This window comes from Sturnira hondurensis, unplaced genomic scaffold, assembly GCF_014824575.4.
Source record: "Sturnira hondurensis isolate 20B ecotype Veracruz unplaced genomic scaffold, ASM1482457v3 Scaffold0021666, whole genome shotgun sequence".
NCBI lineage: Eukaryota > Metazoa > Chordata > Mammalia > Chiroptera > Phyllostomidae > Sturnira > Sturnira hondurensis.
In genome coordinates, this window is record NW_028094297.1 from 437,686 (window position 1) to 462,568 (window position 24,883).

The 24,883-nt window shown below is 36.3% G+C and overlaps 1 protein-coding gene and 1 pseudogene across 3 annotated transcripts; one reads left to right on the forward strand and one right to left on the reverse strand.

Annotated features, from left to right (window-relative positions):
• Positions 1-24,883, forward strand: part of LOC118978259 (UDP-glucuronosyltransferase 2B31-like) — a 421,339-nt pseudogene that overhangs the window by 321,578 nt on the left and 74,878 nt on the right.
• On the reverse strand, positions 518-20,914 carry LOC118978263 (sulfotransferase family cytosolic 1B member 1). Of its 3 annotated transcripts, none has more exons than XM_037033631.1 (8): positions 20,904-20,914; positions 14,345-14,545; positions 13,941-14,069; positions 10,273-10,370; positions 8,277-8,403; positions 7,548-7,642; positions 4,082-4,262; positions 518-907 (listed from the first exon to the last, which is right to left on the reverse strand). In XM_037033631.1, the coding sequence occupies exons 2-8, from the start codon at positions 14,490-14,492 to the stop codon at positions 795-797; spliced, it is 891 nt and encodes a 296-aa protein (XP_036889526.1). In that variant the 5' UTR covers positions 14,493-14,545; positions 20,904-20,914; the 3' UTR covers positions 518-794. The 3 variants fall into 3 exon arrangements, with proteins under 3 accessions (XP_036889526.1, XP_036889525.1, XP_036889527.1); XM_037033630.1 differs by lacking the exon at positions 20,904-20,914 and adding an exon at positions 17,383-17,470; XM_037033632.1 differs by lacking the exon at positions 20,904-20,914 and adding an exon at positions 15,242-15,260.

Below are 24,883 nucleotides of genomic sequence, written 5' to 3' on the forward strand. Positions count from 1 at the left end.
CAAGTAAGGGCCCAGGGAACTGGAAGCAAGAAGAAATAAACTGAAGTCCCCAAATGGAGGCCAGTGAGCAGCACTAGGCAATTCTCAGCAGTTCATAACAGTCAGGTGGGATGTGGGAGGTACTCTCCCCAGGAAACAGGTTCCAGTCCTCAGTCAGGCTCTCAGGGTAGAGCTCCTGTTGCCAGAGAAGGAGATACAAAGGAGACTCATGTAAACCTTTCACCTTTGGAAATTCAGAGATTAGAAATTTGGATAATCAGATTAGGGATAAACACTATTCCAAAGTCTGAGCCACGTGACTTGGGACATGAACCACGTTATGAAAATAGAGGGTTTGCAAGAACAGGAGCTCTGACTCAGGAAACAACTTGAAACCCAGGCACAGCAGTGCAGCAGAGTGTCCAGAATCAAACACTCAGCAAAGGGAAATTGGGGCAGAGCTAGGAAATACAGTGTCAGCGTACAAATTTCTTGGACCATGGTAACAGGGAGAAAAACTTCATTTTCAGCCAAAATATATGGAAACTGAGTAGCATAACTGTTTTCTTGGCAGTACTAGTCTAGGAAAAGGCATGAACAGTTTACAAAAAGGTAATGATTGGCCTTAACTTTACAGAATGGACATTTTCAGAGTCAGGAGCAAAACTGGGAAGTAAACAATGACACTGAAAAATCAAAGTTTTAAAAGTATGTCTGCTTCTTTAAAAACCCGTTTGACTTCCCAAGTCAAGTCATAACTGTCCCTGTGTCAACTAATTTCAGGTTGGTTCTTTCAGAATTGCAGCTGAGGTTCTCTAGTAGTCGGTGCGGAACTGCAGTGTACTTCCAGACATTTCCTTCCTGTAAATGGCATCAAACTTCTCATTTTGGGCCACTGTGAAGTGATTCTTCCAGTCACCTGTAATTCCTACAAATAAGAATTACAAAAACATATGAAGGAGTAAAATATTTCCATTATGACAGGAAAGCTAGCATAGAGAAAAAGAAAGAGTTGCAAAAGTTAAAGAAAGATTGTCCTTTGTATTTGAATACTTTAAAATGTCATTTCTGTTTTACTGGTAATTCCTCCCATTTAAAAAGTGGCTTATAACTATAGAGTCTGACATTTAGAGACATATTCTGAAAGGGGTTAATTCCCTTGTCTAAATTCATGGACTGTACAATTCATAGTTTCCTGAAAGAGATTCTTTAGTGCTTCTCATTGTCCTGGGCCATAGGGTTTCAACTGTACACTGGTCAGGACATATTTTATATCACAAGTTACTTTGCAAACTGTGCAAAGATGGTTCATCTGCACAACGAATCCATAAAGTTGAAAGGTGATAAGTATCAGTTCCCAGAATGCATAAATGAGGATGGAATAATACTGGTAGGATACTTGTGATTTCTGAGTTCACCAGGCTCACATTTTATTTGCATTTTATATGTGAAGATTAACATCAAATGTAATATTCATGAATGATCTTTACAAAAGTAAACTTGGTGATATGAATTTATTTACTATCTTAAACATGGATGCTTATAAATATTTATATAACAAGTAAATAAATACTAATGGACTGCCAATGCACTTGGAGGAAAACATTTACTTGTTATAATTATGAAATAATCAATATTAAACATGTCCTACTCAATTGTAATGTCTATTAACTTGTGATTACTTAATGAGAATCTCAAGTCCTTTTAATATAAAGCATCCCCTTAGGTTGTTTTTCTGGTTATTATAATTTGTCCTATGTTTACTAGATGACAAGAGGTCTTAGAAAAGTGTATGTGGGGATAGGGTGAATACACTCAGGATAGTACAACTGCAGAGGTATTAAAAATATAGAGCACAGACTTAAACAATGAAGAGTCATGTACAAAGTATTTCAATATCTTCTATTTAGAGTATAAATTACATAACACATGCAAACACATTCACCTCATAAGAACAAGAAAAGTGTACATTTTCTGATACAGTAAATGATGGCAAAGCCCAGGTATTTCTGTTTTGCTGCAATTGGGGCATGGGTATAGGGGATAGGAACATCACCTATCCAGTCCCTACCACCTTTACTATTGTGTAACTGAATTATAACATTGATTGTGCAACATAGCATCATTCAAGACTTGAGTGTGCCTGGCCCTTGGACCGTTTCACTTTGAGCCCTTCTCAGCATCCATTTGCATGCATGCCTCCTGCATTGCATTAGGAGCCTCCTGAGGCAGATGCGTGTGTCCTTCAAACTTGCACATTCTACAGAATATGTGCTGCATATAGGTGGTGATGAAGGGCTTCCAATGTGTAAATTAATGAATGAGTGTATATGCCTTCAATATTTATTGAATGAATAAATGAGTAAATGGATAGAGGCACCATGAACAGTTTAATAAGTCTTGTTATAATCAGAAACATATTCCAAATACTTACATAGCATTTAGCATAAACTCCCCACAAAACTTGTTCCATAGATGTTAGTACTTGGTATTTTCAGTTATGCAACCAGGGTTTTGGCAGGTATATTAAAGTATCGAAAGTCATAAATCAGGGACTGGCATAGTCTGGATCAATTCCAGACCAATTTGACTACAAAGGACGTGTTCCTCACCACTTCTGGAGGGCATGCTCTCATTGTAGCAGCATGCACTTTTTTAGGTTAAAATTAGGAAAACTCTAAAATTCAGATACTGAGCTTATTTTCTTTACCTTTATACCCCAATGAGGATCATGTGATGGATCAGTGTTCCTATGAGAAGGATAGAATTCTCCTAGAAGTTTCAGTTGACAATCCAGCATGATAAACATGTGCCTTCTTTTACAAAGATTGTTTTTCTGACTCTTCCACCAGAAAATGTGTATGTATCTTCTTTGCTCTATTACACCGCTGGCAATGAAAAACTTGCTTTGCCCCTCTTAAACTAGAGTTTACTTTTGAAAAGTTAAATGTAGAGATTTAAAAAATAAAAAAACAACTTTAAAACACTACAACTATTTCTTATTTTAGCAAGTTGTGGAAAACAATGTTTCACAAAATAATTTAACCATATAACACTTTAAAATTAAGGGTTTTCTTTCTCATGTTCCTGAACAGAATACATCCCTAGGGTTATGTTTACTCCCCAGTGCACCAACTGAAATTCTACCCCTTTCCCTTCAACTCCATAAAGAATATTGAAACCAAAGGGTGGCATTATTAGGTGGATCACATTTCAGATTTAAGTTAGCAATTTGTTAAATCATTCTTTTTACCATTAATAAAACATTAAAACACAAATTATATAAACCAGCCATAATGGACGTAATGCTGTATTTTAGCAATGAGTGCCATCATCCTCTGTCATCTTCACAACTTAAATTTACATTCCATGTAATTCAGACTGCATTTTTAGGTAACAAAAACTTTTTATAAGGTAAAAAACTGAGGTTCTTTTTCTTGATGAATTCTTTTTAACAAAGTGTCCACTCTTTTCTAAATGATATGGGGTCTTTAAAGAATATGCTACTTTTTCTTGACTGATCTGACTTAGTGGGTTAGGTGTCATCTTGCAAACCAAAAAGGTGGCAGGTTCAATTCCCAGTCTGGGCACATGACTGGGTTGCAAGTGTGTGACAGGCAACTGATAAATTGTTCTCTCACACATAAATGCTTATCTCCTTCTTTCTCCTTTCTTTCTCCTCTCTGTACAAATAAATAAAATATTAAAAATTAATACAGTACTGTACTGACACTAATTTGTCATGAAAGAAAGATGCTTATATCAATTTAAAGATAGAAGATTTACATACAACAAATTTGGAATGACTCATATCAGAATTGACAAGACCACTCCCTTTTAGCAGGGTAGTAAATAAGAGGAGAAATAACTATCAAATATTCAAGGTATTTTGACACTAGGTTTACATGCAGTATTTCCTTTAATAATTTCTAGTCGGATGTGGCAGTTTTTGTGGTTAGTATTTTCAGTGTTGTTATTTTACAGATGAGGGAATGATACCCAAAGGGTCTAAGTCCTTTGGTAGAGATCACAAGGTGAATCCTCATTTCAGAGTAATGTACAAGAAAATAAAAAAGAAAAATAAACTCAGAAAGATATTCACCTTTGCGCATAAAAGGGGATATGCTGTGATCCATCACTGTGTTTGGAATATGTGTATAATTCACCAGAGGGTTATCCTTCATCATTCCAAATGAGGTGTGATGGACGATCTTATCCAGGACCTCATCAGTTAAGCTTTTCTCTAGAAATGTAGCAATCTTCTTGATTTCTTGCTTTGGATTCTAGTAGTGGGTAAAGAGACATCCAAGAACATGACAAAGATAATGTAAAAAGAATATGATATTTATATTCTGTTTTCTTAAATGTTTATCTGAATACTAAATCCATATTTGGTTGGGTCTCAATTTTTTTAAATGTTATTAAAACTGAAAACATAATTTGTGTTTAAGAAAAATAGAGGAGAAAAGTTTTGTTAGTTACAAATCTTATGTTTTTAGTTTACATTTAAGGTACAATAAGAACAAACTTTGGGCTAGATATTGACAGAACTTAGAGAAAAAAAGCCTAAGTGCTATTTTAAACTCATTTGCAATCAGATTTGAACTGCGCATGACTTAGCGAACTAATTTGTTTTTTGCATTTCATTTCTTTTTCTGCTTTTGATCAAATATTTTTTTCTTGTTTTTAGCAACAAGATTTAAAAGCAAAAATAACAAATTCATGGACAACTTCAAGTATATTTCCTTAAAGTATAAATAAATGCTGATTAAAACTTGCTTAGACACCAGTTATTGAAAATAAACTCTAATAAACGTGCAAAGATATTGAGGCCTGAATTATTTATTAACCACTGAGGATAAAAAGAACCAAATTTGAAAAATGGATCATTTTCCACATTTTAATGACATAAACAATATTTGCAAGTTTTTAGGAAGCCAAACTAAAATCTGCATGAATACATTAGAAAGATTTTGGGAAAGCTGATAACTAAGCTGAGTTATAAAAGATGAGTCAGAATTTTCCAACATGTGTGGTCTTTTGTGGCACTGAACAGTGAATATCGAGTAGTGAAAATAGTTAACACTCTTAAAGATATTAGCGTCTCATAATATGTTTCAGGGAGAAAAAAGCATAATGGTTAAAGCTAGATCTGATGTGTTCACAGGAGTGAGTTATAAAACTAGAAAAATAAATTGGGTTTAAATTGAAAACATCCTGGGATGTCCTGTGGAAGAATTTGCATCTGTCATAACAAAGTGAAGCCACAGTTTTGAATAATGTGTCTTATTATCTCTGTGCATGTGTGTGTATGCATGTACACTTGTGAACGTTTTGGCAGGGAGTTCCCTAAAAGGGAAGTTCTGATAATATTTTATGTATGAGGCCTCAACGAGAGAAGAATGAGATGTCTAATTAAGGGGTGGCAATACTTAGAATGAGTGCTATGTCAGAAATCATGATAGTGGCGGAAAGCCAAAAGGAAAGTTAGTAACACTAGGGAAACACAGATGGGTGGGCAAATAGTAATTTCTGATAGTGATTCAAAGTGTTTGGAGAATAATCTGGCCACAGCCAAAGCATGACTGATGATGTCAGTTTATAAACCAGTAACAGTTCAAGTTCAGAGTGTTGGCTCCTACTGAATCTTCCTCTGCTGCATTGCTCTTTCACCTTGCTGATTGAGACTCTATGCAGACACTTATAAACCTGATGTAAATTATTGGACTTCTCTCTGAATTTTATTCTTGATACATAATTATACTTTTGCTATATTGTTGCTCTATTAAGCATCTTTACATGACATTGTCTAAGAATATCTGTATTGGAGTAGAAAAACATTGGCTTTTAATTATGACCCATAGAGGAAATTTCAGTGGGGTTCAAAGTATTGGGGCATGCTTATAAAGCTGATCAGGACAGACTGTAAATTAATTTAAATGAGCTGGTTTGGATAAAGCAGTTTAGCTACAGAATGAGAAAAGGTTGACATGAGAACATCATGTGGGAGACAGTGTGTGAGTCAAAGTTTGGATACCAGCCGAGCCCAGGAAGTGCATTTCTCCATTCTGTGGAGAAAATGGACTATATTGAGAAGCTAAAATTGCTCCTTTCCTAAGGCTCTTAAGTACTACTCACGTCTCCAGGAAGAGAGATACTTGGTACAGAAGAACAAGGATCTCTCTTACAAAGTACTCATAATTTAATCTGATGAATAAAAACCACTTAAGTGGTGCAGCTGTGTATGCCAGCAAATTTACATTAATTGCAATGATCAGATCCAAGCGCTGGTAAGATTGAGACCATAGGTTCTCAGTGGGCTACAAACAAATGTGATAGAGGGTGGGAGCACATGCAGAGCAGAAAAACAGACAACTCTTTAATAAGATGGGATAAATAATCTGCCAGTGTCTTGGAAATACTTGGGACAAGGAATACTTTACCTGTGACATGATTTCTGGTATGCAAAGTAGAATTGTCATTACATTTTTGTTATTATGCATTTATTTTTTCATTCATTCAAGGGATCAATTATTCATACAACAAATGACCATTGAGTCTTTATTTATGGGGTAGGTGCTGTATTAGGAAATGCACATGCAGTCACAAGAATGGTACATATGGTACCTTCTGTCATGAATCTGAAAGTCTAAAAAAAATATCCTCATTTCTGTACTAAGGCTTTTAGAACTAGAGAAACTTGGATTAAACATATTTTCCATGTGTGCATGCATGTTTGCCTAATTTGAGTAAAATAGCTCCAGAATAGTCCTGGAACTTTGTAGTGGAATTTGAAGGAATCCTAGTTCATACAGGAGGATAGATGAATGCTTATGAGTCCCTGTCTAAGAGGAAGTAGTAAGAAAATAAAGAAGGGGGCACATTTGAAGAATATATTAGATAGGGCTTGTGAACCAATGGGATGTTAAAGGTACAGTTGAACTATACTTACTATATGGAAGCCAATGAGGACAACTTACTCTCAAGCTCTTAAAACTGAATGGACATAGAACATCATTAACCAAAAGAGAGGATAAACCAAGAAGAGGATGACATGTTGAAGAGAAAGAAGCAAGACGAGATTAGTTTTGAACACGTTAAATTTGAGAGTCATTTTAATAAAGGAACAGGTTTGAATTCAGGGAAGAAGTGAAAAAAAAGGGCTTTGAAGGGCCATTAGCACATAAATAGCTTTGGCAACAGTGAGCCTGGAATATGCACTAAAATACACCAAGCAGCTGAAAAAGAAAAACAGCTAAGTGACACAGAAAGATCCACTGGAAAACTACCAATGTGACAACCTGTTAAATGGAGAAGAAAATTTGAGAAAGAAAAGCTGCTCAAAGTAAACACAATGGTTAAAAAAGAATATGAGGGACAAAAATGTCATAGTTTTCACAATTAGAACATTATTAATGACCTTAACAAGATCTGGGTAAGCAGGCATGAAGAATAGGAAAAGCAATCATGTTATTTTGGACTCCACAGGTTAACTTGAAAATGTTATATTCATCCTTTTACCCCAGCATGTAGTGGGACATATCTATAATGAATTTCTATCATTTTACCTCTTTCATATCTTCATAGTGTAAGAAAAGTATTGGGTGTTCTTCTTTTTTCTTCCACCAGCTCTTAACATGATTAAACCAGGAGCCATAGGCCACTAAAAGCACAGAAAGAGTCTCTGTCCATAAGCATTCATAAAATTAAAGATTTGTTTCTGAACAATAAGTTAGATTATACAAACGTTTTGTGGAATTTAATAGCCAAGGGAACTGAGAATATAAAGCCAATTAAAAAATATATAATCGACCACATATGAATTTATAAGCAAACAGGTTAAAAATATATAAAGTACAAGGAAGTATTTCAATTGAAAATACATTGACCTCCAACAAGTTATACTTAGCCTCACATGGAAGGAAATTATTATTTCAGAAAGTACTCATATTAACTGTTTATCTATACTATAAATACACATATATAACTGATTTAAGTAATTGCTTAGGGAAGGTAAATCATTTCTGTTGTGAGCAGAAACTGAGACTAGGTTTCTAGCTCCTGAAAAGAGATTAGGCAATATTTTCATTAAGCCAATGTTTCATACCAGATTTATATATTGAAAGTCATAGTACGATATTAGATATATTTGATTTAATTTTGTCAACAGCATTTGAATGTGTTTGTTTCTGATTTGGCAAAAATCAGTGTTTAGAAAACAAAAAGTCATACGAGTAATAGTAGAATTATTTAAAATAAAAAAATGACTTATTAATTTTAGACCAAGAACTACCTACCATTTCCAGCCATGAAATTCTCCAGATACTTTTCCCAGGTAACAGGAGGAGGGTGCAAATTATTCATTAAGTCAAAATGGTAAAATGAAACCGCAACATCCTTGGCGTTTCGAGCCACATAAATCATCTGCAAAAGTAGAAATAAGAGATCAAATGGGTGCTAATTTATTTAGGAAAATAAAAATTAACATACAGGCAAGAAAGCAACATATTTGAAATTCATGCAATTAAAAACATGGGAAACATTAGACAAAAATTAAACAAAAAAAGAATTGGCTCTTTTAAAAGAATTAACAAAATAAGCCAGGCAGTGAAAGACAAATGAGATGTGATCTCACCTTTAACAGGAACCTAATCAACAAAACAAACAAACAAGCAAAATATGACCATAGACACTGAAATTGAGAACAGGCTGACAGTGAACAGAAGGGAGAGGGGAGGGAATTTCAGGGGAAAAGGGTGAAGGGTTTGCAGGAACAATGTAAAGGACACATGGAAAATAATGGGGGAAGGGATGGAAACAGGAGGGAAGTGAGAGGGCTGTGGGGTTGGGCTATGGTGGGGGTGATGAAAGCAGAAAACTGTACTTGAACAACAATAATTTTTTTAATTAATAAAATGGATAAATAGCTAGCAAGACTACATAAAGACAGAAGATAAAAAGAAAAGTATTTAAAAATGTCCCATATCATATGCTGTCAGGAAAATTCAAATTAAAACATTGAGACACCACTTCACAATAATTATTAGAATGACCACAAAGTCCAGGACACTGACAACATCAGATCTTGCTGTGGATGCGGGGCATTAAGATTCTCTCATTCATGGCTGGTAGGAATGCAAAATGGTCTGCTATTTTGGAAGAAACTTTTGAAAGGGTTTTTTTTTAACTAAACATATCCATACTATGTGATTTAGCATTTGCACTACTCGGTATTTATTCAAAAGAATTGAAAAATAAGGTCCAGTCAAAATCTTGCATGTGGTTGTTTGTAGCAGCTTTATTAAGGATTACCAAAACTTAGAAACAACCAAGATGTCCTTGGGTAAGTGAGTGAACAAATAATAAGCTATGGTACCTCCAGACAATAGAATATTATTCAGCACTTAAAAGAAATGAGCTATCAAGCCATGAAAAGGCATAAGAATCTTCAATGCCTAATACTAAGTAAAACACTTTAAACTGTAATGGCTAGAAACTGTGTGATTCCAAGTATATGATGTTCTGGAAAAGGCAAAACTATGGAGACAGATCAGTGGTTTTCAGGGTTGGGGAGGGAGGGATGAATAGGTGGAGCACAGAGGATTTTTCAGGCAGTGAAACTACACTATATGATACTGAAATTTATGATTACACATATATACATGTTTGTCCAAACCCATAGAATGGACAACACCAAGAATGAGCCCTAGTGTAAATTGTGGACTTTGGGTGATAACAATGTGTTAATGTAGGTTCATCAACTGTAACAAATGTGCACTCTGGTGGGAGATGCTGATAATGGAGAATCTAAGTGTATGTGGGAGCAACGGATGTATGCACAGTCACCTTGACTTCCACTCAGTTTTATTGTGAACCTAACAATAGTCTATACATAAATGAAATTGCCAAAGAAAAAATAATATCTGTTAAAAGAAAGAATAAGAAGTGACTACATGAACAACTTTTCATTACAAAATTCAGCCACATAGAATTCCTCACACATCACAAACTAGTCAAATCGGCTAAGATGAAATGGATAATCTGAATACCAACAACCTTGTGTTGAGTTTTCAGAGGAGACCAGAACATCTAGGGACAGCTGGGGAGTAACAGTAGCAATAGTGTGCTGAGATGAGAACTCTCTTGCTGCATGACTTTGGAAAACTTCAGTATGTAGGTTTAGATTAAGACAACGGAAACACTTTCATTCAAACATGAGAGCAATTATGTCTTATGTTAGTGTGTCACAGGGAATAGGGTCATTAAAAAATTGGCTGCTGGTCTGGGGTGTACCTTGCAGTTGTTCTCCCAGAAAGACTTAGGAAGGAGATCAATCGGTAGATGTGTCTTCACAAGACGAGGTGATGGATTCTTCTCCAATTGTTCTATACCTGAGAAAATGTAGTTTGTTATATAGAAGTATTAGTCTCCAACAGGTTTGCATTTCCGAATTTTCTCAAACAATCTTTCAAAATATTTTTCAGCAGTATATGATGCTGCTAAGTTTTGAACTAATCATAGGCATTATTTATCTGAACTCTAAGAGCCAATATTGCATGACAGTTAAGGGCATAGGTTCTGAAATCACCCCCCTTGGATTCAAATTCTAACTCAATCACTTGCTCACTGTGAGACATTGGAAAACATCCCAGTCTCAATATTTGACTTTTTTCACTTCCAACATGAGGAGTAATTATACCCACCTTAGTTAGCACTTTGGAGTTTCATCATACCTATGCATACTATAAATAATCATAAAAATGTTTTCTCTATGTCAGAAAGGCACTAATACCTAGTAAGTCTCACATCACACTGTTTTGCACCAGCTAGTATAGTATTGATGATGTCATTTTGTGTAGCATCAGGTGTTGTATCTGCATTTTATTATTTCCTGTATTTGTTATATGCATATGCGAAGCAACAATGTTGTGCAACTTTTAGGTGTTAGCTGAACTCTCCAAAGTCATACAACTAATGTATGCTAGAAGTTGGTTTCACATTAAGTGTTTGGAGGAGGCATGTATAAACTTCTGTGAGACACAGAACATCCATTCATTTTCTGTGTTCAGAGTCAGGAGGATCACACCACACAAGTGACATGGCCAGTCTGCAGGCACTTGTGGAGTAAAGGCATACTCAGAGAATTTCTCACCCTGACTAGGGAAAACTGGGCTTACCCTTTTCACTTACTGTTCTTATAATGGACTCAAGGCCTTTATCCCAGGTATACCTGTTAAAGATATCATCTCTTACAGAGTCACAAAGATCTCTTTTATTGTCTACTCTTTCAGGTTTCATATCCAATGAATCCTAAGGTCCTATGCATATTTTTCACAATATTAGTTATCCTGTCTAACCTCTAAATTACTTGTTAATCCTGCATTATTTTTATACCTTTTTCATATAACAACATACTTGCTCAAAATTTCATCTGACTCACTAATTTAAAGCAATCCTATACTTCGATTCCTAACACAGTTGTATTGCACATGCTAAAAAGCCAATCAGTGTCTATTAAAATAACCTTTTAAAAGGTTCTATAGAGCACTTATTGCTGGTTCATAGTTCATTTACCTATTTGTTTGTTGTCAGTTCCCACATGCCTTCCTTGTCCCCACCCCCAAACACACACACTAGAATGGACATTCCATAAAAGCAGGGATAGAGCCTGTTTTCTCCACCAACAGAAGCTCCATAGAGAACAGGGCATAGCAGCCACTTGTATCAAGAACTCCTTAATATCAGTGCAGACAGTTCAGCAAATTTAGGAAATAAAGATGCAAAAATTCCAGTTAAATCTGTAGCTCAGATTAATCAGCAATACCTTTGAGTATAAGTATCCCCCATGAAATATTTGGGATATACTTTTACTAAATAAAATAGCTTTCTGAATTTAAAAATTAATTGGGCATCCTGGATTTTATTGGGAAAATTAATTACACAGCTATAAAATTCCACAAGGTATTTCATTATGCTTCTACTGACCTAGTAGTTACAGCCTCTTTATTCAGCATATAGAAATGAGAGATCCTAACCTTCCACATCTTACTATTCCTCAATGCCACCATGTGAACGCTTATGTCTGTTTCTTTGATGAAGTATTCCCCACATTGTTGTTCCTCTTCCTGCCCTAAACTTCGATGAAAAATTTCTCAGCCCCTTATGTTTTGCAATTGTTTTGCTTTTGAGACCCTTCAAATGAACCCTTTACGTGCACAAATATAAACATCAGGAATATGAAATGACACCACAAGTATTCACATTCAGGCTCCAGAGTAAACCTGAGTGCCAGTTTATCTTCCTTTACCTGGTGAACCAATTCACTCTCTGGTAATGCTGCCCAGCCTCACTGAACACCTCCCACCTGGGTCTCCCACCGATAATCCCCACTCCTCTCTCCCTGATCCCTTTGATACTATCACTTTTAAGTACTTTATTGTTTTATTACAGTTGTCTGCATTCTCCCCCACCACTCCTTCCCACCCCAGCCGATCCCACCTCCCTCCCTTGCTTCCACCCTGCCCCTTGGTTTTGTCCACTTGCCCTTTGTAGTAGATCCTGAAAACTTTTTATCCCACTGTCCCCTTCCCCTCCCATCTGGCTATTGTTAAATTGTTTTTAATTTCAACGTCTCTGGTTATATTTTGTTTGCTTTTTTCTTTTGTTGATTATATTCCAGTTAAAGGTGAGATTGTATGGTATTTGTCCCTCATCTCCTGGCTTATTTCACTTAGCATATATCACTTCTTTATACTTTTCTGTGACTTTGGTGTCTTAACTCACTTTCCACTCATTTAGTTGCTTGTCTCAGAATAATCCTTTAATTCCAAGCTTTGGCATTTGCTCTCTGACTTCAAGCAACCACACAGAATGAATGATATCTAGTGTTACCTTCTCTTCCTATGTAAATATTCAGCTACAGCAGGTCAGAGACTTTGGATTCTACTCTTTAAAGTGATAAACAGCTTCAGCACCATAGTTATTCCAAATTTCCCCGCAGTCATTGAAGAGCCAGGACTCACTGCTTAACCCCTCTCATTTGCCTACAAGAAACCATCTGATTCCCTCTTAGCTCACAGTTTCTTAACAATTACAAAACCTACATGACCTGTCTCTTCCTAGTCTCTAATTGATTTGCATCTTACATTTCCAGTCTTTCATTGCTGTTGTTGGTTGCTGTAGTTGTTTTTAGTCCCTGGAATATATACCAATACATTTTCAACACCTAGGTCTTTATAACTAATACTTCACCTTCCTGAAATAAGTTTTCTCCAACTATGTGTACAGTATTAGGCCTCAATTCAGAAGCAGTATCTCCAATTATTCAATTTAAAGTAAACTCTCCTGTTTTTCTCTTCCAAAGAGCCCTATTCTTTGCATACATGAGATCTATAATATTCACATATTGTTACTATATTTACTTATTTAATGTCCTGAAATTACCATAAGCTCCTTTGGGGTTTAACACATGAACTTACTCATCGTTTTGTATCTAGCCCATAGGACAGTACATGATTCTTTAGAAGCATTTAATAAACATTTGTGAAATAAAAATAAATTGTATTAACAAATAAGTTTTATTTTTCGAGGGGCATTGTGTTTCTTTACTTATTTAACCATAGCAAAGTCCTAAATTAGGAGCTTATTGTTCTAATCTACTAAATTCTACACAACAAAAGCCAATAAAAGATAAGAAGCATTTTTTATGCCATCAGCCAAATTTTTAATCACTTTCTACAACAAAACTTGTTTATTTTTTTGGTATCATAATACTTGAATACTTGAACATGGACTAAAACTGTAGTTTTTCTATGTGCTTTGATACTGTACTGTTTTCAGACTTTCATTTTATGTTAATAAATTTACTCCATTTTCTCTGAGTGAAAGTCATAAATACAACAATTAACAATGCTAAATAAATAACATTACATAATTATAATTCTCAAATGGTTTAAAATTACCTGAAATTCTCAGTCCAGGAACAGCCATTTCCAACATTGGAACTTTAGCAGTTATAAAATCTCGCTTAGATTTTTCAACATCTCCATCATTTAAAACCATGTCCACAATTTCACTTACCCAAGTGGTACCTGTGTCAAAAAGCAACAGTTTTTATAAACATCACCTGAACCTGAGGGAGAAAGTACCTGTTGGAAGCCTGCCATTCTAACACATCCTACCAGAAATTTAATTCTGAAGTTTCCTTTTCTATACCCCAAATACCCATTTAATACCTTTCCAGTACATGGCTGTACTGACTGATAGGATTAATTTGGTTGAGGATGATAATGGTTTTATAGAGAAGTTGATTTTCAGGCAACAAAGGCTAAACTCAGACCTGCACTGGTCAGGCCACAAAACTCACCTGATTTGGGGTAAGTGACTATCACGATGTCATCGGGCCTGCTGTGGAACTGTTCAACCTCTTCCCAGTTGATTGCAAAAGCATAGACCATAGGACAGCCATGGATCATCTTCAAATTTTTTCTCAGGACGTCTTTTGGGGAGGCCATTTTTGTACAAGATTGTACAAATTCTTAATAGAATAATTGCTGACAATCAAATCCTGGAAAAATAAAGAGGACAAAGATCAGAAGCTGAGTAACTAAAGTAATCCTTAAGATATGGCAATCTAACACAAAGTTAAACTGGCCTCTATCACACTGAGCACACAGAGATCTAAATACAAAGGGCATTTTTGTTGGTATAGAGCTGTAGATTGCAAGAGCAGTCACTGGCTCAGTGACAAGTGGACAAAGGTCTTCGGTGGAGGATATGGAAAGAAATGAAACCACCTTACTTTGAATTTTAAAAATCATATTACACAGAAATATATTAAAAAGTATCTGGACTTCATGCAAAAATTTTCTGGACTATCACCCATAATCACGCTTCAGTTTGCCTTATTTTCCTTATACAAATATGTTATGTTTCTTACCATTTTTTGTACATAATGCATTTACTTTCTCTGCCTGCTGGTAAGATTACTTTTTATCACTGGTTTTGAGCAATTGGATTATGATGTGCCTTGGTGTGGTTGTTTTCATGGGTGTGTGTGTGTCCATGTGCACTTCAAATTTATTGAAGTTTTCAGAACTGTGGGTTTCACAGTCATTATTTTTTCAAATATTTTTCTGTCTCTCCCTCTTCCTTCTGAAACTCCAGCCCCATGAAGTTGTTCACAGTACACTGATGTCCCATTCATTTTTTAAATCTTTTTCTCTCCTTCTGTTTCAGTTGCTATGCTTTTATGTTCACTAACCTTTTCCTCTAGAATGTGTGATTTGATGTTATTCCCATTCTATGCATTTTTGTTTCAGACATCATGGTTTTTATCTCCAAAGATCACTTTGGGATTGGTTATATGTTTCCTGTCTCAACTTTTCAAACATACTGAATACACTTACAGTCACTGTATGCAGAGTCTGCTGAAAGACACCAAACACATTAGCGGCAGAGCAGAAACAGACTTCAGTCTTTCCAGCTCCACTCACTTGGTTATACTGCAAACCTACCATTGGTGGGCTCTCGCCAGAGTCAACAAATATTCATGATTTATCTTATTCAAATAAGAGGTTCACAGTTTATAAGAAAATATTTCTTTGACAAAGCAAACTTCCCCCTGGGAAAAAGCACAAGCTTTCCACGCTGCAAAAATGTCAGAGAAGAATGCTGTGAGTAACAAGATGAAACTAAGGCAGCTGATCTGAATAGTCACCTCTGGGACATGGGTGTGAGCAGTTCAGAAACCTCAGAGGATTAGTCCTGAGTTAACATTGCCTCTTTGTGGAGGCATATTCTTTTAGACTTCTTTTGTCGTGGAAGCTCTTTATTTGGCCATATTCACAATGGAATTTTATGCTGCAGAAAGAAAGAAGGAGCTCCTACCTTTTGCAACATTATGGATGGAACTGGAAAGCACTATGCTGAGTGAAAAAAGCCAGGTGTTGAAGGACAAATACCATATGATCTCACTTTTAACAGGAAGCTAAACAACAAAACAAACAAACAAGCAAAATATAACCAAAGACACTGAAATAGAGAACAGGCTGACAGTGACCAGAGGGGAGAGGGGAGGGAATTTCAGGGGAAATAGGGGAGGGATTTAGAGAAAAATATATAAAGGATAGATGGACAACAACTGAGAAGGGTGGAAATGGAAGGGAGGGAGGGTGCACGGGGGGTAGGATGGGATGGGAGTAATAGATAGAAAACTGTACTTGAAAAATAATTAAATAAAAAAAATTGGGGGAAAAAAACATTGCCTCTTTGTGACCAGTATCCATAATGGTGAGTTCATATTTATATGCTGTGATGGGTCCAGGCAGTAGGGCTGGAAAATGTAAGATAACTAGTCTCACTGAACCAGATACACTGGAAGATGCCTCAAGATTGATGTTTTACTTTGAATATAAAGTTAGTTCATAAATCTAGTCAATCCTAATAGAAAGTAACAATTTTATGTGGTTATATATCATAGCCTATATGATCTAACATGTCTTCCTATTTAAGTTAAGCCATGGGCTAAAAATTAAATTGTCTAAACTTTGGTTTTAAAAAAGATTAACGAAAAAGAAAAAGGAAAAATAATGCGCCCCTTAGAAGTAATCAAGTCATCTGACTTTGAAGCTGAATAGTCCTTCTAATGAGAAAGGAATATTTCTTCCATGTGTCTCACAATAAAACAAAGTCCTGTTTTAACAAAACAAACAAGCAAGCAAAATATGACCAATGACACTCAAATACAGAACAGGCTGACAGGGTCCAGAGAGGAGAGGGGAGAAAATCATAGGGGAAAAGGGGAGGGACTCACATGAATAAGTATAAAGGACACATGGACAATAATTAAGGTGGGGGGTGGAAATAGGAGGGAGGTGGAGAGCACTGGGGGCTGGGCAGGGCAGAGAATATAAAACAGAAAACTGTATTTGAATAAGAATTGAATAAAAAAATAAAAATAAATAAATAAATAAAACAAAGTCCTGTTTTATTTGGTCCATATCAAATCCCAGGAGCTGAAATAAATAAAATAAACAACATATTTAATATATGCGTGTGCATGCACACTTTTTTGTAGGGAGGGGTGGAGAAAAAATGAGAGAAGTGAGGATTTTAAGTGGATACTTTTTTCCCTCATGAGGCTCAAGTTTCATGAGAAGACCATCCTGGCACACTTCAAGACAATCCAACTGAACCCAGAAAAATAACAGTGATCATTAAAAGCTCAGAAATGCTGCACGACCTAACAATAACTGCATTTCCTGTGGGAAATAAATGAAATACGGCAAAAGCATTCAACTTACAAGCATGTTCTAAATCAAAATCATTTAAAGAACCCAGTCCTCTGTGGATGCAAGGTAAAAATTTCAAGATGAGAGATTTAACATGCAAACTTTAACTTACAATTTAATCACCCCTTTTGATTTTCTCTGTCAGCAGTGGTGCTGCTGGTGAAAGGAATCCTGGGAGCTGGTAGTAGTCCAGGAAGAGTAGGGCTAGGAAGTCTTGGAAGGGGAAAAAATAAGTTACAGGATATGATTTGAATATAGTTGTCAGTGACTTTATAGGCAGTTAAGATATGAAACATATGAACTACACACCCGTGTGCACAAAGGCAAAACACGCTCTTCCACCAGCTGGCAGAGCCAGGAAGCCCTGAGAAGGAAATGGATCAGGGCGGTGGCCAGAAGTCAGCCAAGTCAGAGATTGCCTAGATTTAAATGTTCCCACAAGGCTTCAAAGGGTCTGAAAGGAGTGTATAGGGAAAGAACCGGAAGGTTCAGCTGATGAAGAGTTAGTTGTGTTGTTTCTTTGTGTGTGTGCTTTCTCCTGGAGCAAACATGAGCTCCCAGTATCATGAAAACTGCAAACATATGCTAGAGATGAAATAACAATTTTGGCAGGAGAAACAGAGAGCCTGGAACTAATGGTTTAAGAAAGTATTTGCTTTCTTTTAGTCTAATCATTTCTAAAACTTCTTAGGCTATTTGGGGATTTTGCAGTTTAATTTTTATCTTTTCTTTTTTGTTGTTTATTTTTAGAGGGAGAGAGAAATAAAGGGAGAGAAACATTAATGTGTGGTTGCCTCTTATGTGCCCCCTACCAGGGACCTCGCCTGCAACACAGGCATGTGTCCTGACTGGGAGTCAAACCAGTGACTCTGGTTCACAGGCCCATGCTCAACCTCCTAAGCTACACCAGCCAGGGCTTAGTTTGATTTTTCTGTATTCTGAGTCACAGACACATAGAGAAGCAATGAGCAAGGAGTGTGTGTGTGGAGGGCAAGAAATATGCTCCTGACCTCCACTCTCCTACCTCAACCGCCCTATAAGGTTTTATTATGCTCTAGTTTCTGGCATCAATCTTTTTGTTAAGGACATTTGTCTGGAACTTGGATACAACTACAATCACCAACCCCTTGCCCTGGCAATTATATCAGTGTGGGCTTGGGGAAGTCAACAAGCCTAGAAAGAAACCAGCACACTCTTTTATATGTTTTACTTTATTTACAGATTTTAAAATAAATTTTAAAGACATATTTGTGTTTATAAAAAACCTTGCCTTTACCAACAGATTCCTATTTAATTTTGCCAACAAGTGTTTATTTTCTCATTTGTGTGAAGGGTAAAAGTATGTGTGAGAGAACACACAAAGAAAAGGTGTTTGTGGGTGTCCAGTTTAGTTGCATTTTGTTGCAGTTATGGAAACTAAAATCCTCAGCACATCTGGTATATGAATCTGATGATCACTAAGATCCATCATATGTTAACATCAATCTGGCTCTCTTTGAGGATTTTGAACATATGATCTTTCTAAGATATTTCCTAAGCTAGATCATTTTGGGGTGCTCTTTTGACCCTCTAGACTAAGGTATTTTTTATTTTTATTTTTGATGACACATAAAGACATCGACTTCCTCAAATCACCCCCCTTTCCTGATACCCATGCAATCAAATGACATGGTCCAAAGTCACAGGGCCAATACACTTCTACCATCACCAAAGACAAAAGTTCAGGAAATTATAATTTCAATTGGGTACACAGATCTCCTATTAAATATTCAGTTTTTCAGTGTGAAAAAGCCAGTTGTAATGGGCAAGATAATAATGGACATCTAGACAAGCTGAAGTCAGGGAGAGTTCAGAGACCTTGTGCAGTTCTACCACAGATTCTCTTAAATAAACTTATGAGTAAAACAGACCATTGCACTGTCTCAGCTACATTTAGTGAAGCTATGCAGGAAAGTAGCAGGCACCCTGAAATCAGTAAGAGAAGCCAGAGGGTGGACTCTAGAACCAGGATAGGTCCGCTGGTTCTGGGAAGCTGTAAATCCCAAACTCAAGTTTCACCTCCATGCCCTCTCCCATTAAAGAAGAAAAAAAGAAAGAAAGAAGGAAAAAAAGAAAGAGAAAAATGAAAGAAAAAAAAAGATAGAGGAAAAGGAAAAATGAAGAAAATTCTAACAAACATATTTAAGACTCAGATGAACTCACTTTATTTTTTTAATTTAATTGTTGTTCAAGTACAGTTTTCTTTCTTTTACTCTCATTCCATCCCCCCCCACCAGTGCTCCACACATCCCTCTCATTTCCACTCCCCTTAGTTGTTGTCCATGTGTCTATACTAGTTCCTGTAAATCCTCTTTCCTCTGAAATTCCCTCCCCTCTTTTCTTTGGTCATTGTCAGCCTGTTCTCTATTTCAGTGTCTTTGGTTATATTTTGCTTGCTTGTTTGTTTTGTTGTTTAGCTTCCTGTTAAAAGTGAGATCATATGGTATTGGTCTTTCAACGCCTGGCTTATTTCACTCAGCATAATGTTTTCCATTTCCATCCATGCTGTTGCAAAGGGTAGGAGCTCCTTCTTTCTTTCTGCTGCATAGAATTCCACTGTGTATATGTACCATTGTTTTTTGATCCATTCATTTGCTGATGGGCACCAAGGTTGCTTCGAACTCTTGGCTATTGCAAATTGTGCTCCTATGAACATTGAGATGCATAGGTTCTTTTGGATTGATGTTTTAGGGTTCTTAGGATATAATCCCAGCAGTGGAATTGCTGGGTCAAAAGGCAGGTCCATTTTTACTTTTCTTAGAAAATTCCATACAGTTTTCCGTAGTGGTTGTAGCAGTCTACAATCCCACCAACAATGGAGGAGGGTCCCCTTTTCTCCACAACCTTTCCAACACTTGTTGTTTGTTGCTTAGCTTATAATAGCCATTCTGTCCAGTGTAAAGTGGTATCTCATAGTGGTTTTAATTTGCATCTCTCTGCTAGCTAGCAATATTGAGCATCTTTTCATGTGTCTCTGTATCTTCTGTATGTCCTCCTCAGAGAAATGCTTGTTCAAGTCCTTTGCACACTTTTTAATTGGGTTGCTTGTCTTCTTAGAGTGGAGTCATGAAAGTTCTTTGTATATTTTGGAAATTAAAACCTTGTCTGGGGTATCATTGGCAAATATGTTTTCCCATACAGTTGGTTCTCTTTTTATTTTAATACTGTTTTCCTTAGCCATGCAGAAGCTTTTAATTTTGATGAGATCCCATTTGTTTATTCTTTCCTTTCTGTCTCTTGCTCTAGGGGACATATCAGTAAAAATGCTGCTGCATGAAATATCTGAGATTTTCCTGCCAATGTTCCCCTCTAAAACTTTAATGGTTTCATGGCTTATATTTAAGTCTTTTATCCACCTTGATTTATTGTGGTGTATGGTGTAAGTTGGTGCTTGAGTTTCAGTTTTTTTTCACATAGCTTTTCAGTTCTCCCAACACCTTTTTAGTTAGTTTTATGTCGCTGCCCTCTTTGTTGAATATTAATTGATTATAGAGACTTGGGTTTATTTCTCATCTCTCTGTTCTTTTCTATTGGTCTATGTACCTGTTTTTATGCCAGTACCAGGCTGTTTTGATGATAGTGGCCTTGTAATACAGTTTGATATCAGGAATTGTGATCCCTCCTACTTTGTTCTTCTTTCTCAAAATTGCAGCTGCTATTTGGGGGCAATTATGCTTCCATATAAATTTTTAAAGTGTTTGTTCTATGTCTATGAAGTATGCCATTGGTACTTTAGTAGGTATTATATTGAATCTGTAAATTGCTCTGGGTAGTACAGACTTTTTGATGATGTTAATTCTTCCAACCCATGAACATGGTGTGTGTTTCTATTTATGTCTTCCTTGATTTCTTTGTTCAGTATTGTGTAGTTTTCTGCATACATGTCTTTTACCTTTTTGGCTAGGTTTTCCCTAGGTGTTTTATTTTTCTTTTTCCTATATTAAATGGGATATTTTTTTGATTTCAGCTTCTGGTGTTTCCTTTTTGGTATACAAAATATGCCTTTGATTTCTGGATATTGACTTTGTATCCTGCTGTTTTGCCAAATTCATTTATTAGGCGAATCAGTTTTTGGGTAGAGTCTATAGAATTTTCTATGTACACTATCATGTCATCTGCAAAAAATGACAGTTTTGTTTCCTCCTTTCCAATTTGGATGCTTTTTATTTCCTTTTCTTGTCTGATCACTGTAGCTAAAACTTCCAATACTGTATGGAATAGAACTTGGGAAATTGGACAACCTTGTCTTGTTCCTGATCTTAGTGGAAAAGCTTTTAGTTTTTTTCCATTGAGTATGATGTTGGCTGTAGGTCTCTTATATATGGCCTTTATTATGTTGAGGAATGCTCCCTCTATTCCCACTTTGCTGAGTATTTTTATCATAAATGGGTACTACACCTTATCAAAAGCTTTTTCTGCATCTATTGATATGATCACGTGCTTTTGTCTTTTGTTTATGTGATGTATTACATTTACTGATTTGCAAATATGGAACCATCCTTGCATCCCTGGGATGAATCCCACTTGGGTATGGTGTATGATATGTTTAATGTACTGTTGGATGTGGTTTGCCAATATATTGTTGAGGATTTTAGGATCTGTGTTCATCAGCTATATTGGCCTAAAGTTTTCTTTCTTTGCTGTATCTTTATCTGGTTATGAGATTAGGATGATGCTGGCTTCATAAAAGAGTTCGGGAGTCTTCCATCATTTTGAATTTTTTGGAATAGTCTGTGAAGAATAGGCATTATCTCTTCCTTAAATGCTTTGTATAATTCTCCTGTGAAACCAACTGGTCCAGTGCTTTTGTTGGTCAGGAGATTTTTGATTATTGATTCAATTTCATTTTTTGGTATTGGTCTCTTCAGGCTTTCTGCTTTTTCTTCATTGAGTTTTGAAAGATTATATTTTTCTAGAAATTTGTCCATTTCACCTAAGTTCTCAAATTTCTTGGCATACAGTTCCTCATACTAATTTCTTACAATCTTTTGTATTTATGTGGTGTCAGTTATAATCTTTCCTCTTTCATTTCTGATTGTGTTTATTTGGGTCATCTCTCTTCTTTCCTTGATAAGCCTGCTTAAAGGCTTGTCTATTTTGTTTATCTTTTCAAAAAAACAGCTCCTAGATTCATTGATCCTTAGAATTGTGCTTCTAGTCTCTATGTCATTTAATTCTGCTCTGATCTTGGTTATTTCCTTCCATGTATCTGCTCTAAGCTGTCTTTGTTGCTGTTCCTCCAGTTCTTGTGGGCATAGGTTTAGGCTGTTTCTTTGAAATGTTTCTATGTTTTTTAGTTAGGCCTGTATTGCTATGAACTTGCCTCTCAGGACTGTCTTTGCTGTGTCCCATAAGTTTTGGGTTGTCATGAATCCATTTTCATTTGTTTCCAGAAAATTTGTGATTTCTTCCCTAATTTAGTTCTTGACCTATTTGTTGTTTAACAGCATGTTATTCAGTCTACATGATTTTGAGTGTTTGGGGTTTTTTCCCTTGGGGTTGGTTTCCAGTTTCAGGCCCTTGTGGTTGGAGAAAATGCTTGGGATGATTTCAATTTTCTTAAATTTGTTGAGGCTTGTTTTGTGTCCTATCATGTGGTCTATCTTTGAAAGTGTTCCATGCACATTTCAAAAGAATGTGTATTTAGCTTCTTTGGGATGAAGCGCTCTGTATATATCAGTTAAGTCCATTTCATGAAGGGCATTGTTCAATGCCCCAATATCTTTGTTGCTATTTTGTTTGTAAGATCTGTCCATATTTGACAGTGGGGTGTTAAAATCCCCTAATATAATTGTGTTGCTGTCAATATATTTCTTGAAGTCCTCTAAGATTTTCTTTTTATATTTTGGTGTTCCTATGTTGTGTGCATATATATTCACAATGTTTATGTCTTCTTGGTGGATTCTTCTCTTGAGTATCATGAAGCGACCTTCTGGGTTTCTTTTTATGGCCCTTATTTTGAAGTCTATTTTGTCTGAAATGAGTATTGCTACCCTGGCTTTTTTTTTTTCCTGGCCATTTGCTTGGAAAATTTGTTTCCAGCCCTTCATTTTTAGTTTGTGTAGGTCTTTTGTTCTGAGGTGGGTCTCTTTTAGGTGGTTTATGTGTGGGTCATGCTTTCTTATCCATTCAGTTATTCATGTCTTTTGATTGGAGCATTTAATCCATTTACATTTAAGGTTAATATTGATAGGTACTTAGTCGTTGCCATTTTTATACCTGTTTCTCTTTGTCTCTCTTTTTATTCCTTTCCTAAAAGCAGTCCTTTTAGTATTTCTTGCAGAGCTTGTTTGTTGGAGGTGTGTTCTTTTAGACTTCTTTTGTTTTGGAAGCTCTTTATTTGGCCTTTTATCTTGATTGAGAACCTTGCTGGGTAAGGTAGTCTTGGTTGCAGGCCTCTGGTTCTCATTACTTGGAATATTTCTTGCCATTCTCTTCTTGCTTGGAGTGTTTCCATTGAGAAGTGAGAAGCTAATCTTATTGAGACCCCCCTGTATGTTACTTCCTTTTTCTCCCTTGGTGCCTTTAAGATTCTCTCCTTGTCTTGGGATTTTGCCATTTTAATGATGATTTGTCTTAAAGTGGGCCTCTTTGGGTTCCTCTTGATTGGGACTCTCTGTGTTTCCTGGATTTGTGTGACTTTTTCTCTCATCAAATTAAAGAAGTTTTCCCTCATTACTTTTTCAAATAGATTTTTTATCCCTTGCTCTTCTTCTTCTCCTTCTGGTATCCCTATTATTCAGATATTATTATGTTTCATATTGTCTTGCATTTCTTTTAATCCCTCTTCATCTTTCTGAGACTCTTTTTCTTTTCCTCATCTTTCTGGGAGTTTCTTTCTATCTTCCAACTCGCTTACCCAATCTTCTAATTCATGGATCCTGCTTTTGCTTCCTTCCACTGTGTTCTTCAGTTCAGAGATTGTATTCTTCATTTCCTCTTGGCCCTCGCTAATAGTTTCTATTTCCATTTTCATATTGATATAGTTTGCAGTGAGTTCATTGTAATTCCCCTGTAGTTTCTGGTAGCTCATTATGAGCTCTTTGAACTTCCTGATAGCAAGTGCTTTGAATTCAATATCTGATAGTTGACTTGCCTCTACCTCATCTAGCATTCTTTCTGAGGCTTCCTCCTTTCCTTTCATTTGAGGATTTTTTCTTTGTCTTCCCCTTGTTTGTGAGACTCTTCTTGTTAGCTTCAGCTTCTTAAATTGATTTGTCCTGCCTTCCTGGGTTTATGGTGAACTTTGTTGTATAATACCTGTGAGCTTTGGTGGTGTGGTCTCCTTAACCTCTCTAGCTCACTGGTCTTGGGCTCTCTTTTACATTGGTTCTGGGTTTGTGATTTGGTTTTGGTTGTTTTGGGGTCTTTCTTTTGTGGGTCCTTCCCACCAGCTGGTGAACTGATGGTTCCTCTGTCCACCACCCATTTTAGTTTATTGTGCTGGTGAGGGTGGCTTGTGATGTAGCTAGTTCTTCTGTGTGTACAGGGTTTTAAGGATTCTCTTTTGCTCTTGTTCAGTTGTTTGCCCTGGGCAGTTTTTCCTCTGCCTGGGGGGAAGCGGAATCCTCTTT